The 17,754-nt window shown below is 42.6% G+C and overlaps 1 protein-coding gene across 1 annotated transcript in view; it reads left to right on the top strand.

The window, feature by feature from the left end:
- LOC124284386 (B-box type zinc finger protein ncl-1-like) overlaps positions 1-17,754 on the top strand; it is a 76,693-nt gene that overhangs the window by 53,128 nt on the left and 5,811 nt on the right. Inside the window, exons 5-10 of the mRNA XM_046720473.1 lie at positions 5,545-5,645; positions 7,921-8,002; positions 8,661-8,745; positions 10,278-10,305; positions 11,321-11,459; positions 13,628-13,717. Coding sequence (XP_046576429.1) covers positions 5,545-5,645; positions 7,921-8,002; positions 8,661-8,745; positions 10,278-10,305; positions 11,321-11,459; positions 13,628-13,717 — 525 coding nt within the window. The remainder of the gene's footprint in view (positions 1-5,544; positions 5,646-7,920; positions 8,003-8,660; positions 8,746-10,277; positions 10,306-11,320; positions 11,460-13,627; positions 13,718-17,754) is intronic.

Here is a 17,754-nt window from a genome sequence, read left to right as displayed (position 1 = left end):
TGTCAGCGACTGTGACTTCAGCAGAGATCACCATGCAGCCTGATGCCTCTACACTGACGTCGGACGTTATTGATGTGGACCCCACCATTAACACCGCGAGAGAAGGCGCTCGACGACTTCGCCACAGACCATCCCGGAGGACATGATGCGCAAATTATGACCATCATGGAGGACCGCTACAGACTGCAGAAGCAGGGACCGAAGCTTCGCTGGCTCCAACGTGACAGCACCCCAGAGGCACCCCCCCGGCCAACGTAGCAGCCAGGACGATGTCACCTTCGCTGGCGAAGTCCCGGACCACCTTGACGGCGGACCTAGATGCACAGCCTTCGCCTTCGCTAAGGCGGATAGATCATCACCATCTTCGATTTCGCCCCTAGATATGGACTCAGACCATCAGACGCCACGGAAGCCTTCGCTAAGGTCATATCACCGCCCTCGACCGACGCAAATGAAGCTTCTCTAGGAAGGCATTCGCGGCGACACATGAATCCAGATCTTCATCATCTAGAAGGACATCGAGGGACTATAGAAGAGCTTCGCTGGCTATCAACGCTCGCCTCACAAGTCTCCGAGAAGATCATCCTATAGACGATCTCCGCTTCGCTCATCACCATGTCGAGAGCACCTTTCAGGTCACCACATAGAGCTGCGCACAAGTCAACTAGATCGCCACAAGCATCACCGATCGAGACAGCTACACGCAGTCCCGAAGAGCATCAACAGTTCATTAATAATGATGGTATTGAGGATGATGGAGGAATCATTTTCTCCGATGCAGAGATACGGTATTGATGGTCAATAACCTAGATCTCTCATCACCATCTAAAAGTGGCAATACGGCGCAGACTTACTTGATGAAAGAAGACGATGCAGATGCGATCACACTACCCCCGATCGAATCTCGACGCGACAGTGCCACAGAATCTAGATGCAGCATTCCAGAAAGCTACTTAAAGTTCAGACACCACATCTGCCAAACTTTCATGCCAAGAAGTTCTCCACGCGATAACATGGACCCCTTCTACAAAGCCCAGGACATCGATGAGAACTATAAGATCATCAGCGATGTCAAGAACAAGATTTACAAGATGGATGATCGCAAGTTGGCTCATATAGAATGACGACGTATGTTCTTTGGGTTAAATAGATCTAGGACGATCAATGAGACTCTTATCACTAGATTTCGTGATACCATGGATGAAGATGATAGAATGATTTACTCTGCCTTACTTATGCAAAAGAAAGATCAGCAGTTCTTAACGGACCATCTTACATCTGTTTCAGCAGCACTGACCTTAGCTCGTCGTCAAGGCCTCCTCGCTTCCTGCAATTGGGGTGAGAACTTTACAGCCCCACTTTATACAGCCCCGTGGTCGACAACATCCATCTTTAACGGAGAAATAGACAAAGTCTCCAAGGAAGTCACTAAGGATTCCAGGGAAGTCCTTATGATAAAATCAATGGACACACTAGCCAGCGTCATTCGTCAGACTTCACAAAGATACTCAGGGAGATCTAAGTTCACGGGCCTACAAAGAGCAAGAGACAGGAAGATAGCCAGTTCTAGAGGTAAAGATTCTTTTCGTCGCCCATATGGCAACTATAGAGGAGGGTCAGGAAGAGGCAGGACACCCAGAGGTTCCCGCAACTATAAACGCTGAAACACAGGTTCGGAACGACTGGAGTCTTCCACCCCAGCCGCTCCAGTACAACCATCACAAGTGGGTGGACGCCTCCAACTACACTGGGAAAACTGGGGATATTGCAAGACCCTTTACGCCTCCAACATTCTTCAACACGGATTTCGTGATCCCATTACAGGCTGCCTCCGCTGACAATCAAACCCCAAGTTCGATTTACAAGCGCAACAACTACCAAAGTTAAGAGAGGCTGTTTCATCACTCCTAACCAAACAGGCCATAGAAGTAATAGATCAAGCAAACATCGAACCAGGTTTCTACTCCCCAGTTTTCCTAGTTCCCAAGAAAAACTCCAAGGAGAAATACAGACTCATCTACAACATGAGCTTTTTCAACAAGAATTATCTACGCCAAACCACCGGTTTCGCGATGATACATTTACCTCAGTTACGCCAGATGATTCATTCCTATGGACTACATGGGCAGCATAGATCTACAGGATGCCTACCTGCACATCCCTATTCATCCCGATTCCAGGAAATACCTACGGGGTTTACTCTAGAAGGGCTACATTACCAGTGGAAAGTACTCCCATTGAATATCATCAGCCCCTGGCTATTCAATGAGGATAACGAAAACCGATTATCACTCTTTCTACATCGTCAAGGGCTTGACGCGAGCGCGTTTACCTCGACGACGGGGATACAAGTAGATCAAGATCCACAGCATCTCAAACTACAGTTAAATTACATCATAAAGCTACTAACACAGCTAGGATGGTTAGTAAACTTACTCAAGTCGGACCTAGTACCATCGCAAGACCTGCAGTTCCTAGGTATTCGATTTATCACAAATCGCAACCGTTTTGTTGTACCAGAAGACCGTTGGCTCAAGATACAACAGACCATTCCACCAGCTCTACTCTCTCCGTTACCACTTCAACAATGGCAGAGCCTACTAGGTCTTCTCACATCAGCCCAAGACATGACTGTCACAGGCAGATTACAGTTACGTCCCCTACAGGTCTTCATCAACGCACATCTCAACGATGTACAACCATTCAGTCTACCGAAACAGCTCAGACCTCATCTACTATGGTGGACCAAGAAATCGAATGTCTGCGAAGGGATTTGTTTAGCAGAGCAGGAATTCAAAACCCATCTATATGTAGACGCGTCACTCCAAGGTTGGGGAGCTCATCTCGCCAACCACACGATATCAGGATTATGGAATCAGCAAGAAAGCAAACTCCATATAAACATTCTAGAAATGAAAGCTGTAATCAACGCCATTCTACATTGGAGCACATTTCTACAAAATGCGCACCTAATGATCCATACAGACAATTCGACAGTGGCGTTCTACGTAAACAAGCAAGGCTCAACGAGATCGCTGAACCTTTTGAACCTAAGCTTTCAACTGTTCGATCTAATACAAGATCTAAATCTACATGTCAGAGCAGTTCACATTCCCGGAGCCAGAAATGTACTAGCAGACGCTCTCTCTCGGCCTCATCTACCATCACCGACAGAGTGGATGATCAACAGGGAAATATTTGCACAGATAATCAAGCAATTAGGAGCGCCGCTAATAGATCTATTCGCCACACGATTCAACGATCAGCTACCGACATTCGTGTCACCAGTCCCAGACCCTCAAGCTTGGGCAACGGACGCTCTAAGTTTATCATGGGAAGGCCTCAATGCGTACGCGTTTCCGCCGCCAGCAATAATACCTCAAGTATTACAGAAAATCAGACAAACACAGAGCCTACAACTCACTTTGGTCGCGCCCTACTGGCTGGCCAGAACGTGGTTTCCCATACTAATTCAAGAAATCAGTCAACCAGCACTAGAGCTACCCAAGCGCTCAAACCTGTTAATTCAACCCAGGGGGTGTTCCAACTACACGTATGGACTGTATACAAATGTGTTTAAACAAGAGAGGATATTCTGCCAGGGCGGCAAAAGCAGTCACGCTTGCCTTACGGTACTCAACTCGTAACTTGTACGGCGACAAATGGCACAGTTTCGAAAATTATGCAGCAAAGAAAGGTTTTACAGCGAGAGAGGCTTCACAGCCTCAAGTGGCAGACTATTTGTGTTACCTTCGCCGAAACAAACATTTAAAAGGTTCAACGATATCAACATATCTTGCCACGCTTAGTTCTGTGATCACCATGAGAACGGGTGTCAAATTGACAAGATCTCCAGAGTTACTGGCCTTACTAGCGGAAGTTCCACGCCCGAGCTTGGGATCTGAATATAGTGTTACAACACCTCACTAGTGAGGTTTATGAACCGTTGGAATCGACAACTTTTGAATTTCTCTCACAGAAAACACTATTTCTGCTATCTCTAGCCACGGCAGCAAGAATGTCTGAAATTCACGCTCTAGATTACGAGAGGATACAGTTTGATGACAATCATAACACAGCGCACCTCGGACTAAGATGGGATTTCATCGCTAAAAATCAACTGCCAGGTCAACCAGACAGGTTATTCCATATCCCGGCGCTACCCTCTATTCTCGATCACAAGATACACAAGACTTATCACTGTGTCCAGTCAGAGCTCTCAAAGTTTATTTACTTACGATCCAAAACAAGGAGAAGATTTCTCAAACGCTTATTCATCCCCTTATCGCCAACGAATCAAACAGAAGTGTCACGGACCACAATATCTATTTGGATAAGGACTGTCATTCTCCTCGCGCCTACAAGGCAGCAGGCTTGGACCCACCAACAGCATCAAATCCACATGAGATCTGGGCACTGGCCTCCACCCTCAGCCCTACACGGTAACTGTTCTTTGAACACGATTATGGAAGGATGCTATTGGAAATCTAACATGGTGTTTCGCGAATCACTACCTGAGAGACATCACTACAGAAGATGTCTCTGGCATTCACCATTTCGACCATTGGTCCTCGCTCAGCAACTGACAGTCCCTGCGTGAGGTTTAGCTTAACTATTACCCTCACAAGATTAATATGTATTATATACATACTTATCTAGCTTATAACTCTATGGAGTTTTAGGGCTATGTATATATTCAGCTTAAGTTACTCAGCCTTAAGCTTATACTGATGATATGTTCAGTTATTCAGTGCTTCTATCAGAGTCACTTATATATATATATATATATATTATATGTATTGTTCAATATATTAACAATGTAATTCCCCCTTAATGGCATTATATAACCTATGGTTTTTTTAATACAGGAAATATCCTAAGTCTACGCCTTCATGAAGTTCCCCGTGAGGGGATATTTCAGTTATATCTATACAGAATCACTAATTATAAATCCAAAGTATTCTGTTACTCCCCACCTCCGCTTCCTCAGAGGATTCTACAAGCAAAAGAGCATGAGTCAGGATAAGGATAAATATGTAATTTTGGAGTAAAATTGATATTTTATACTTATCCTGACTCATGAGGTTAGCCCTCCCATCCTCCCCACATAACACTTTGGATTTCCCTGAAAGTTCAAGTGTTGGGCCTCAAGAAAATCAGGAGAGAGTGAGGCACATGGCCAGAGGGTGGCTTACGACACCTGTTCCCCTGCCTAAAGGGAGGAAAGGGGAGCAACCTCAGTGGTAAGGGAGCTTCAAATAAGGAGATACAAGTGTTCCACTATCATTCTCAAGAGGAAGGAGACAAGCATACTTAGCATGAGTCAGGATAAGTATAAAATAAGAATTTTTGTCAGAAAATTACATTTTTATGAATTTTTAACTCTCTCACGTGTCAGATTTAATGAATCAATCATATTGTCTTTTCCGTTTTCCATTCCCACCACCAGTACTGTGAACAATAATGATTTCTTTAATGATAACAATATTTAATCAGTGAACTACGTTTCAATAGTGTGAAAAGATGGACACTGTATGTTGGCAGGATGAGGTACAGAATGACTGCCGTGTGATGGAGGGCTACTTCCAATCTCCCTTCACTAAGTTCTTGCCAGGGATCATGCCAGTTGAATCAGAAAAAGCCAAGTAAGTTAAAAAGCCAAGCATATGTTCAGTGTAATTTGGGTGGAGCATATGTGTTTTTGTTTCTTGTTGTTTTGTTTTTTTTGGTTTGTTTTTTGGTGGGGTTTTTCTTATGATACTTACATCTATTTTCCCAGAATCATGTACAGTCATATTGAAATGATACTTGCAATCTGTAACACAAACACAGCAATTTATACATTGATAGTAGCAAAGCAAGCTAAAGGTGAGTTCAACACCGGACTGCTGCATCATTTGACATGGAGCTCATGTATACACCCGCGTGCTGCATTTGACCACGAATGTGTCCCTGGAAGATCTAGACACCGATCTGGGGAATGTCATCGGATTGCTAAGGCAATTGGGAAGATAATACCTTTTTTTTTTTAATATATGCAAAAAGAGAGAGAAGGGTTGGAGAGAGAGAAGGGGTAGGCGGGTTGTTTAGATTGAAGAGGTAGACACACCATTTTCTTAAAAGGTTTTCATTATCTTCACCAAATATATACTTTTCAACCTTATAATGAAGTTTTATAATTTGTAGGAGATGGTTAAAATTTAACAGTTTAAGCATGCATTTACATTTGTAGATGTATTTTTTCATGATAGTGCATAGGTTGTTGACAAGAATGCTTTCATTGGGGTCACCCAGAAGAAATGAAGAGAGACTGAAATCAATACTACGACTGGTTTCATTTTCAAACCAACTCAGAAAACTGTCAATTAGAAGCTGAACTTTACAGCATTTGTAAAATAAGTGTTCAATGGTTTCATTTTCATGTTCACAAAAAGAACAACGTTGATCATCACTTTGTCCGATCTTATAGAGGAAAGATTTAGTTGAAATTATTCGATGAAGCAATCTGTATTGAAAGTTTCGGATGGAGTTATCGATAGATGATTTCTGATTGACTTCAGAAGCATTTTGACATATGCTCTTGTGTTATGATAACTTTTGGGGGTGAAATTAAATAATAGGCGTCATTTAAGGTATTTATGCGCATGGTACACAATACGCTTGAAATCTGATATTGTGTCGTGACTTAATTGATTTTGAAGGTGTACATTACGCCTGGGTAATACCTTATCTGTAGCCCTAGATGTGATCTATTTTACTTTCCCATTTGTTACATAACTTTTCGAGCGAGACCTGGTTTTGTTCACACAATAGTTGATAGATGAATTTACAATCATCAGAACGAAAAAGATTCACTAATAAATCACAATTTCTCGCTGTGACAATTGTTGGTTGGTCCTGATTTTGATTTTTGATAATGGAAAGACATTCAAAGAAATTTTAGTAATTTGACGTAAAGTAAATACGTATCATGAAAATTAAGCTCATGGTGGAGCATATGTTGGCTGTATAGAAAATCATTTAGTTTGACATGACATCATTCTTCATTGACATTGACACTAAGAAAACTTTCACCTGATAAGATGGTGCACAATGTTCTGAAGTTTCACTGCTGGTAAAGGGAGGCATTCATTCTGATGCCCTGTGTCTCAGTGCTGCAAAGAGATTCTGTCCTTGCAGTAAGTGTTCATTCTAGAGTCTTGTATCACTGCGTTGCCATGTGTGTATCTGTCCTTGCAACGCACTCCCTGAAGTTGAAAAATCTTATTATGAACCAATTACCACTGAAGCTATATATTTATTATTAAATGTAAACATTTGCAAAAGTTATAACATTTACAAGGTTAGAATATATACCCGTTCATGACAGTTTTTGAAACAGAACAGGTCAGGTTGACAGAAACATATTTTATGGCAATGGATTCTGTTACTTCTTCCATGCTAGTTCTTGTTCTAGCTGCAGAGTGACCAATAGGTGCTATTCAAAACTAACTGTCACTGTAAAATGTGTACCAGAGTCAGATATTTAAATATTAAAAACAGTTTTTTATTGATTTGGAAACAGGAACTGATTAAGGTTGTCTAATCTCACCTTGTCGTAAGTTGTGATGGCACACACTGTGCCATTAAACAACCAAGAAGTGACAGGTTGGCCCGTCACAAATACCCTTTGAATTAGAGTTATCTCCCTTGGGACATGTAATATCCTGCAACATAGATTTCTTTGCTATTTTCAACATGATAGCAAAGCCTAAGGCATCTGTATTGACCTTGATCTAGCTGATTTTGTGGCACAGCATCCAGGTTATCTTTGAACCCCAACATAACTTGAAACGAATAGGTGATGTGTAAAAGTTAATGCAGTATTTTGTGTACATGAGATTAATGAAGATGTCTCATCTCTTCTATTTTTCTTTGCAGATTTCAGATTATTTTGCCAAAGAACTGGAAGCATGGAAAATTAAAACCTGTCTGTCTCCATCTGGCTGGCACAGGAGACCATGTGAGTTTAGCATTCAACAGTCGTGACGGTTTCACGTTTACAAGTGTGTTTACAATATTAGTTATTGCTGGACACAATGTAACACCATATCCCATGATTTCCCCAAGTCCAACACCTGTGGGAAATCTTACAACATAGGTCCCCAGAGTCCCCATGTAAGAAGTGGCAAAGTGGATGAGGTTGTGAGACTCAAGGATTTGGTTTATTTAATAACATTGTGTCCCTTTTGTGTGGATCAATGGTCATGTCAGTTACTGAGAGTGAATACACAATGCCATTTGGCAAATGTGATATTTCTCGAGTCATCGTGTGTATTTATGAGGCAATTAAATCAGTAACTGGTATTCAAATGATGACAACTATAACAGGGAATGGTCGGACCAACAGGTACCGAGTTATGCATAATATTCGAGACACCAGCATTCGACTCATCGGGATTTGACTGTATGTTATGCTTGGGTTTACACATTCAGCTAAGTACAGATTCTAGTACTTGTCGGTGTTGTGTTCCATTGGGGATCCAAACCCACACTCTCAGAGTCGGGCACCTAATCACCGGCAGTTAATTTGATTGTCAGACAGGATGTCCTAGTTCGACTGCTCAGAGTCAGTGTAATCTGATTGCCTTTCTTTCACATCTCTCTGTTCATGTCCACAGTTCTTCTGGCGGAGGAGAACCTTGATGGCACGACCACTCCTGAAGGAAGCTGGCATCGCATCCATACTGCTGGAAAACCCTTACTGTATCCTTGTCTTTGTTGCTAGGCAACATATTCCCTGATGGTATAGAGGAAGATATCACTTTCAGCCCCCCATGGGAATTCTGGGTTAAAATACGACCGTATATAGAGCTTCCATTAGGAGATTCTGCATTTTGATGTGAGCTATTGAAGGAATGTCTATTTTTTAATACAAATTTGTAGTTTCTGTTTATTGCTCAAAATGTGACATTAACTTTTGTGATGTCCTTGATCATCCATTGTATCAGAGCTCCATTCAGTAATAACAAACTATACTTTGGGATGATGCTATTGAAAGGAGCTATAGCAGCACACAAATAGGTTCAAGGAGTTTATCATAGATAGCATTAAGGCTGTTACGATTCACTCGCATAATCGGTGAATCGAACTGTAGCCCTTCATGAATTCAATTTTTTATTCGTGGTCACCAGAACCGAGTGTAAATGAATATTTACGAAGTTTTTAAGGGAGTGTGTTTTACTTTTAACCATTATGTCCTTTTTCGAAGTGAGATATGCAGGAATGGAATATGTACTAGCCTTGTAGTAGCACACGTTACGTTAGTTTGCCTGAAGGTCGCACATGGTACTGTTGACTAACTATAACATACCAAATTTGAGTGTCATGAGATCACTGGTAATTGCTGTGACAGATTAACACTATCAACATGGGCGTTCCAGTTTGTGCATCAATCACTTAACTACAATATTGTATTCATGAATAATTATTCGTCTTCGTTATCCATTATTCGCGATACGTATCATATTCGCCAAATAGTGAATTCATTGCAGCCCTAGATAGCATAGAGATTTGATACCAGGGGGTTGTTTCACAAAGTGATCATAGCACTACAAGTGTCATGACTCATATGTTATAACATAGACTCAGAGGCCCAGATAAGCTGCGTATCCGGGTAAAATACGTATAGAAAATTTCTAATTATGCTTTGAAAAATAATTGTTGCGTACCAATTACGCATTCAAAATGTTAAAAGTTTAAAATAAATGCGTACGGAATATATTTATAAAAATCGCTTACGTAATGAAAAAGACATCGCTTTGCTATCAAGTTGTACTGTTAGTATAGGACTAGTGTTGTACTGTCAGTATAGGATGAGTGATTTTTTATGAAATCATTTCCATTCCATTTAAGTTGGTTTTGATTAGGTATGACATAAGGCAGAACATACCTGCTTAGTAAACTTACTCAATGACATAATACTTAGGTGAGTAAAATGACTGAAATACGCACATATTTGAAAGCAGTGGGTAACGGAAAATGAAATACCCACTCAACATTTATAATACCAATTCCAAAAAAATACAGTGGGTACAGTACCTACATGAGCTAAATCTTGTCTGGAGCTCTGAGACTTATGACCGTCATAGAGCTACGGTCACTTGTAAAACAGGCTCCTGGTGCTCATAATCTATTTGTTGGAAGCATTATCCAAATTGCCTGCTGACTTATCTCCCTTGAATTGTAAGCATTTGATACAATGAATGTTGCCATTTGTTTTCCTTATGTATCATCAGATGGGGAAAGGAAGCCAAAGTATCAATTGTAAGTACCCAGTTTGAACAATATGCATACACCTGATCACTGACAGGTATTCGGGTATTCGGCCACTGCTTGGGGTTGACTCCAATGCAAGGGGAGACAACTCCCACCTCGTCTTGCCACACAGTACATTGTCTGAACTTATTTTAACTTAGATGATGCAGAGAAACAGAGAGAAAAATGCTGCCATTGTGTGGCATGTTACCATTGAAAACATACACTCTGGAGGGTTTGGAGCAGTGGATACTTTAGCTCCATCAGAACTCTAATGGTGTGTAGTGCTATACTTCATGGTGTATGATATATGGTATTGTCCAACAGTTGTACATGTACTATACTATATATCACCACGTATAAAGCAACCCCACATATAAGGTACCCCCTTGTACAAACCTTGTACAAACATCCGTGGCTATTGGACATTGGCTGACATCGACAGTCAGAAAAAATATGAGATCTTCTAACCCGCATTCTTTGATTCAAACCCCTCTAATTTTAGTTAAGTCACCTTATAAGTGGCAATATACAGTGAAGTAGATGAGTGTGATCTGCAATAGATCTGAAATAGAACTGATTGATATAAGCCACATTTACTATTCTCTTTGCCTAAAGTAACAGTTTTGTCCTAGTTATTTTGTCCTTACTCAAACAATACCTGGGAGATGGGGTAGCCTAGTGGTTAAAGCGTTTACTCGTCATGCCGAAGGCCCAGGTTTGATTCCCCACATAGGTACAATGTATGACGCCATTTCTGGTGTACCCGTCGTGATATTGCTGGAATATTGCTAAAAGCAGCGTAAAACCATACACACTTGCTCAGTCAACACCATTCCTGATGCTCATGTGTTTCAGCCAGCTTGTAAATGTCTTTTGTCAGGTTTACCTGTTTCCTCACAATCAATCTGACATACTGTTATCAAGCTTTATATGACTGAAGTACCTCTAATTGTTGTCTAATCTGTGCCTCTTAGCAGTCTGTTACCAGAATAGGAGTTGATAGCAGTTTGGTTTGTTGCAGACGGTCTAGCCTCCATAACGTGAGTGACCTGTTTGTGATGGGTGCTGCCCTGATACTGGAGTCCCAGGTGCTCTTACACTGGTGTGAGAAGCAGGGCTGGGGGCCCCTGGGCATCACCGGCATCTCCATGGGGGGACATGTAAGTAGGGAACAATACTCATTCAGGCTGCACTACAATTTTGTTTTTATCAACCTTGAAAGGACATTATTATTGATCAAATGCCTTCAAATGGCCTTGGAATTTTGACATGGATGACTCTGCCCTTATATATAACAGTTATTTATCTCTCATAATGCAATGGGGCAGTGGGGTAGCCTAATGGTTAAAGCGTTCGCTCGTCACGCCGAAGACCCGGGTTCGAATCCCCACATGGGCACAATGTGTGAAGCCCATTTCTGGTGTCCCCAGCCGCCGATGTTGCTGGAATATTGCTCTCATAATGCATGAAGATATCATGTAGCAAATATGCATGTGGCGTGGTCAAACAAATATGAAACTTCATGGTGTACTTGAGTGTGTGTGCGTGCATGGTGTGTGTGTGTGTGTGTGTGGTGTGTGTGTGTGTGGATGTGTGTCTGTGTGTGTGTGTTAGAAAGGAATAATGTGTTATCTGTTTGAATGTTTAATGCCTTTAATATTGTGGTTGAGGTTTTTTTTTAAACATTCATTTACTCTTACAACAAGCAAATTGTGTTGGGATGAATTTAAATCTCCTGTGGAAGGTGGATGTGTGTAAATCTCCTGCGGAAGGTGGATGTGAGTAATTCTCCAGGGGAGGGTGTGTATGTGTAAATCTCCAGGGGAAGGTGGATGTGTGTAAATCTCCAGGGGAGGGTGTGTATGTGTAAATCTCCAGGGGAAGGTGGATGTGTGTAAATCTCCAGAGGAGGGTGTGTATGTGTAAACCTCCAGTGGGAGATGGATGTGTGTAAATATCCAGGGGAAGGTGTGCGTAAATCTCTAGTGGAAGGTGGATGTGTGTAAATCTCTAGGGGAAGTTGTGTATGTGTAAATCTCCAGGGGAAGGTGGATGTGTGTAAATCTCCAGAGGAAGGTGGATGTGTGTAAATCTCCAGAGGAGGGTGTGTATGTGTAAATCTCCAGGGGGAGGTGGATGTGTGTAAATATCCAGGGGAAGGTGTGCGTAAATCTCCAGTGGAAGGTGGATGTGTGTAAATCTCAAGGGGAAGTTATGTGTGTGTAAATCTCCAGGGGAAGGTGGATGTGTGTAAATCTCCAGGGGAAGGTGGATGTGTGTAAATCTCCAGGGGAAGGTGGATGTGTTTAAATCTCCAGAGGAGGGTGTGTATGTGTAAATCTCCAGGGGAAGGTGGATGTGTGTAAATCTCTAGGGGAAGGCGGATGTGTGTAAATCTCCAGGACAAGGTGGACTAACTGGAAGGTGGATAGGTGTAATCTCCAGTGGAAGGTGGATGTGTGTAAACCGCCAGGGGGAGGTGGATGTGTGTAAATATCCAGGGGAAGATGTGCGTAAATCTCCAGTGGAAGGTGGATGTGTGTAAATCTCAAGGGGAAGTTTTGTATGTGTAAATCTCCAGGGGAAGGTGGATGTGTGTAAATCTCAAGGGGAAGGTGGATGTGTGTAAATCTCAAGGGGAAGTTGTGTATGTGTAAATCTCCAGGGGAAGGTGGATGTGTGTAAGTCTCCAGTGGAAGGTGGATGTGTGTAAATCTCCAGAGGAGGGTGTGTATGTGTAAATCTCCAGGGGAAGGTGGATGTGTGTAAATCTCTAGGGGAAGGCGGATGTGTGTAAATCTCCAGGAAAAGGTGGATGTGTGTAAATCTCCAGGGGAAGGTGGATGTGTGTAAATCTCCAGTGGAAGGTGGATGTGTGTAAATCTCCAGGGGAAGGTGGACTAACTGGAAGGTGGATGTGTGTAAATCTCCAGGAAAAGGTGGATGTGTGTAAATCTCCAGGGGAAGGTGGATGTGTGTAAATCTCCAGGAAAAGATGGATGCGTGTAAATCTCCAGGAAAAGGTGGATGTGTGTATATCTCCAGGGGAAGATGAATGTGTGTAAATCTCCAGGGGAAGATGAATGTGTGTAAATCTCCAGGGGAAGATGAATGTGTGTAAATCTCCAGGGGAAGGTGGATGTGTGTAAATCTCCAGGGGAAGGTGGATGTGTGTAAATCTCCAGGGGAAGGTGGATGTATGTAAATCTCCAGGGAAGGTGGATGTGTGTAAATCTCCAGGTCAAGGTGGACTAACTGGAATAAGTACTTGGAAGTTACTATTGTTTTGACCACATAGGTGTATGAACCCTGTTTTATTTTGCTTCAGATGGCATCCCTGGCAGCCTCAAACTGGGTCAAGCCTCTGACACTGGTGCCATGTCTGTCCTGGAGTACCGCTTCTGTCGTCTTTACACAGGTGAGATATGTACTTCATGGACAGGGGCCATATTGCTTCTGTTGTCCATGGACAGGTGCAAATACACAGCTTCTGTACTTCATGGACAGGTGTCACATTGCTACCGGTGTCCTCATAGAGGTGCAAATACACAGCTTCTGTACTTCTTGGACAGGTGCAAATACACAGCTTCTGTACTTCATACACAGGTGTCACACTGCTACCGATATCCTCACACAGGTACAAATGCACGGCTTCTCTTCATCATGCACAGGTGTCATATTGCTACCGATATACTCATACCGGTGCAAATACACAGCTTCTGTACTTCATACACAGGTGTCACACTGCTACCGATATCCTCATACAGGTACAAATACACGGCTTCTCTTCTTCATGCACAGGTGTCACATTGCTACCGATATCCTCATATCGGTGCAAATACACAGCTTCTGTTCTTCATGCACAAGTACAAATACAGAGCTTCTGTATTTCATGCACAGGTGTCACATTGCTACTGATATCCTCACACAGGAACATTCACTGCCTGCCCTGCACTATGGAATCAAGTCTACATCATACATGCCAGACGTGGGACCACCACATATCCCCTCATCTTCGCCTTACTTCCCGACCGCCAGACGGCAACCTACTCCAGACTCTTCAGACTCCTCAAGGATGAAGTTCAGCGGAGACTCAACAGGCCGCTTGTCCCATCCTGTATCCAGACAGACTTCGAGTTAGCAGCAATCCATGCCTTAGAGACTGAATTTCCAACTGCTGTCGTGAAGGGTTGTTTCTTCCATTTCTGTCAAGCCATTTGGATCTTGGACTGGCTGTTGCCTACAAAGAAAACCCGAAGTCACCAAGTGGATCAGGAGAGCAGCTGGGCTCTACGGTCCAGGACACGTGGGTAGAAGCCATGGACGACACTCCAGACGTCCCAAGAGCAGTCGACTTCAACGATTACATCGTGTCAACCTGGGTCGACGACACAGCCAGATTTCTACTTCCCCTGTGGAACCACAACCTGACATCTGGGCCGAGGACAAACAACAATCTAGAAGGTTTTCACAACCGACTGAACCGTGAAATTCTGCACAGGCATCCGAACATATACAGATTTGTAGAAGTCATTAGGAGAATTGAACATGCTGAGAGGGTGAAGATTTCACAAATAGACTTTGGTGCTGCGACAAGTAGCAGAAAGCGAGTCTTCAGGGAGATTGACAATCGCCTGTGTAGACTCGAGGAGCAGCTTGAGCTTGGACAGAAATCACCTCTTCAGTTCTTGGACGCCGTTGGCTATCTGCTTAAGCTGGGATAGATTGAAACACTGAATGTTCATAGACTGAAACACTTGACACAAATGACTAACCTTCATGCACAGGTGTCACACTGCTTCCGGTATCCTCATAGAGGTGCAAAAACACAGCTTCTTTTCTTCATGCACAGGTGTCACACTGCTACTGATATCCTCATAGAGGTGCAAATACACAGCTTCTCTTCTTCATGCACAGGTGTCACATTGCTTCCGGGATATTTATTGTGTGCCCCTCTGTGCCATTCCTGTCTTTAGACAAGTGGGTTCGATGGGGTTACCTAGTGGTTTTTCGCTCGTCACGCCAAAGATCCGGGTTCAATTCCCCATGTGGTACAATGTGTAAGCCCATTTATGGTGTCCCCCACCCTGATATTGATGGAATATTGCTAAAAGTGGTGAAAACTCACTCACTTTAGACAAGTGAGTTGCACTGCTTCCAATGATTTTACACATGTGAGAGGTGTCTGTGGTCTTAGGCTGCCACATGGATTCAGTGCTGGTCTTATGAGGTGACTAAATACATTGGATGGTCAGGCTCATTAACATATGATTGACAAAAGACTCTTTTTGCTGTCAATTTTTCACTCATGACATGATTAATACAATTGTATGCCTACAGTGATCTAACACTAAAACCTTTTGAAACTCAAAAATACTTTTATCAGACATGAGAATTTTCAGCGGATCCATGGATTTCTGGGATTTTGGTTTCATTTTTAACGTTTTTGAGATCGATGTAAATCTGCAATTAAAATTTAGGGGTGGGTGGGGGGTAATGTTGAAACAAGGATGGTGAGGATATGTATCTAGGAAAAATCGGTCGTTTTGCCCCATGAAATACGGAAGTATTTGCTAACTGTAGGCAGTATTTTCATGTACTGTCCCAGTCCAGTGCTTTTTTCTGTTGGGCAAGCAAATTTGTATATCACACTGTACTGGTGTCCAGTTGACTTTCCAATGTTAATTATGTTGCTTTTTTAAAAAATGAACAGGAAAATCAGCAGGTATAGTGGAAAAATTATCAGGGCAAGTGATTTTACATGCGCCACTGTACTGGAGTACACTAGCAATTTTAAAGTTATTTCCATCCCTGGGAGAAAGGACATGCGAAACCTAACGTAGGCGGCGCGATGCATTGAGTTTCTGAACGCCAGTTCCTAGTATACGGCACAGCCAACATTCTAAATTCTAGTGTTACTGCAAGAGTTTTCACGCAGGAAAATGGCCACCATTATCAAGCGAGATGAAAATGATGAGCGATTAAAAGAAATTGACAAGTGTATGAGAAACCAATGCCTGCCCTGGACTCGCTGGGGACCTGAGCTGCCGCTAAGAGTAAGACTCCCGGCTAATTTTTCAGTGTTTCATTCTTTGTCTTCACATGGTTCCTATATCGTCTCCTGAGGGCCATGTCAATATCCAAGCAGAATATGATCCTAACTGTACATCAAAATGAGATGAACTCCCCTAATCTCTATAACAACATTCCTGAATGTCTACTGAACCTAACCAAGACATTATAAGAGCAGGTAATCTTCATAGAGGAATGATAATAATGTCCTTCATATACCTGGCTTCCTGGTAGGAAAAATCAAATGTCACCAATGTCCCATGCTTGGCGTGATACCTGCTGAATAAGAAGGCTCGGTTGCTTGGTCATAATGCCACAATGACATGGCTTGTTGAACATACGTTCATTGACTCGTTTGTCTTCATGACATACAGATGGAATAATGTTTTGTGTACTGAAAAACAGCTTTTACTCTATCCTGATACTATCACTTGTGGCCTTGTGGTTAATCATTGGTCATTCCATAACCAGAGGTTTGCTTCCTAACATGGGGTCAATGTGTCAAGCCCATGTCTAATAATATTGTTGGAATATTGCTATTAAAAGCAAGGTAAAACCTGACTCACTCAATGTTATCACTGTAAGTGAGTGAGTGAGTTTTTCGCTGCTTTTAGCAATATTCCAGCAATATCACAGCGGGGGACACTAGAAGTATGCTTTACTCATTGTACCCATGAGGGGAATTGAGCCTGTGTTCAGCGTGACAAGTGAATGCCCCTATCACAGTATTGGTACAATAGTATCACAATATTGTTTTTGAAAGCAAAAGTTGCATGTTGGCAGCTGTGAGGTAGACATAGGTTTCTGGGAGACATTATGTGTCACATTGCTGATGACCTCCTTCTGGTGTAGGGGCAGTGGGGTAGCCTACTGGTTGAAGCGTTGGCTCGTCACGCCAAAGACCCGGGTTCGATTCCCCACATGGGTACAATGTTTGAAGCCCATTTCTGGTGTCCCCTGCCGTGATGTTGCTGGAATCTTGCTAAAAGCGGCGTAAAACCATACTCACTCGCTCACGTATATCTGTTTCTGGCTTAATGACACTAGTCTAATACAGCTGATATCTTGCTGACTCATCAAACATGCCATTACCATGTCACTCAACTTTCATACCCCCGTGATATGCAGACACTTCAAAGACCTGTGATGTACAGTGGATGCTTGCAGGTGATAGTGTGTGACAGGCTCTGCTGATGAACTGATCTAGTGTGCAGATGTTGTTTTATCCATCAGTGGACAAAGCCGGGCAGATCCTGTCAGAGCAGCTGTTACCATCTGTTCATCCTTGTCATACTTCACTATGCTCGGAAACACAGCTATAGCTATGTCATCACTTTTTTATAAAACAGAAATAGTTTCATTTGTTAGTCCTCACTGTGTTTT

Source organism: Haliotis rubra, unplaced genomic scaffold (genome assembly GCF_003918875.1).
Source record: "Haliotis rubra isolate DU_JTF1 unplaced genomic scaffold, ASM391887v1 Scf336, whole genome shotgun sequence".
Classification (NCBI taxonomy): Eukaryota; Metazoa; Mollusca; class Gastropoda; order Lepetellida; family Haliotidae; genus Haliotis; species Haliotis rubra.
This window is presented reverse-complemented; position numbering and strand designations above follow the sequence as displayed.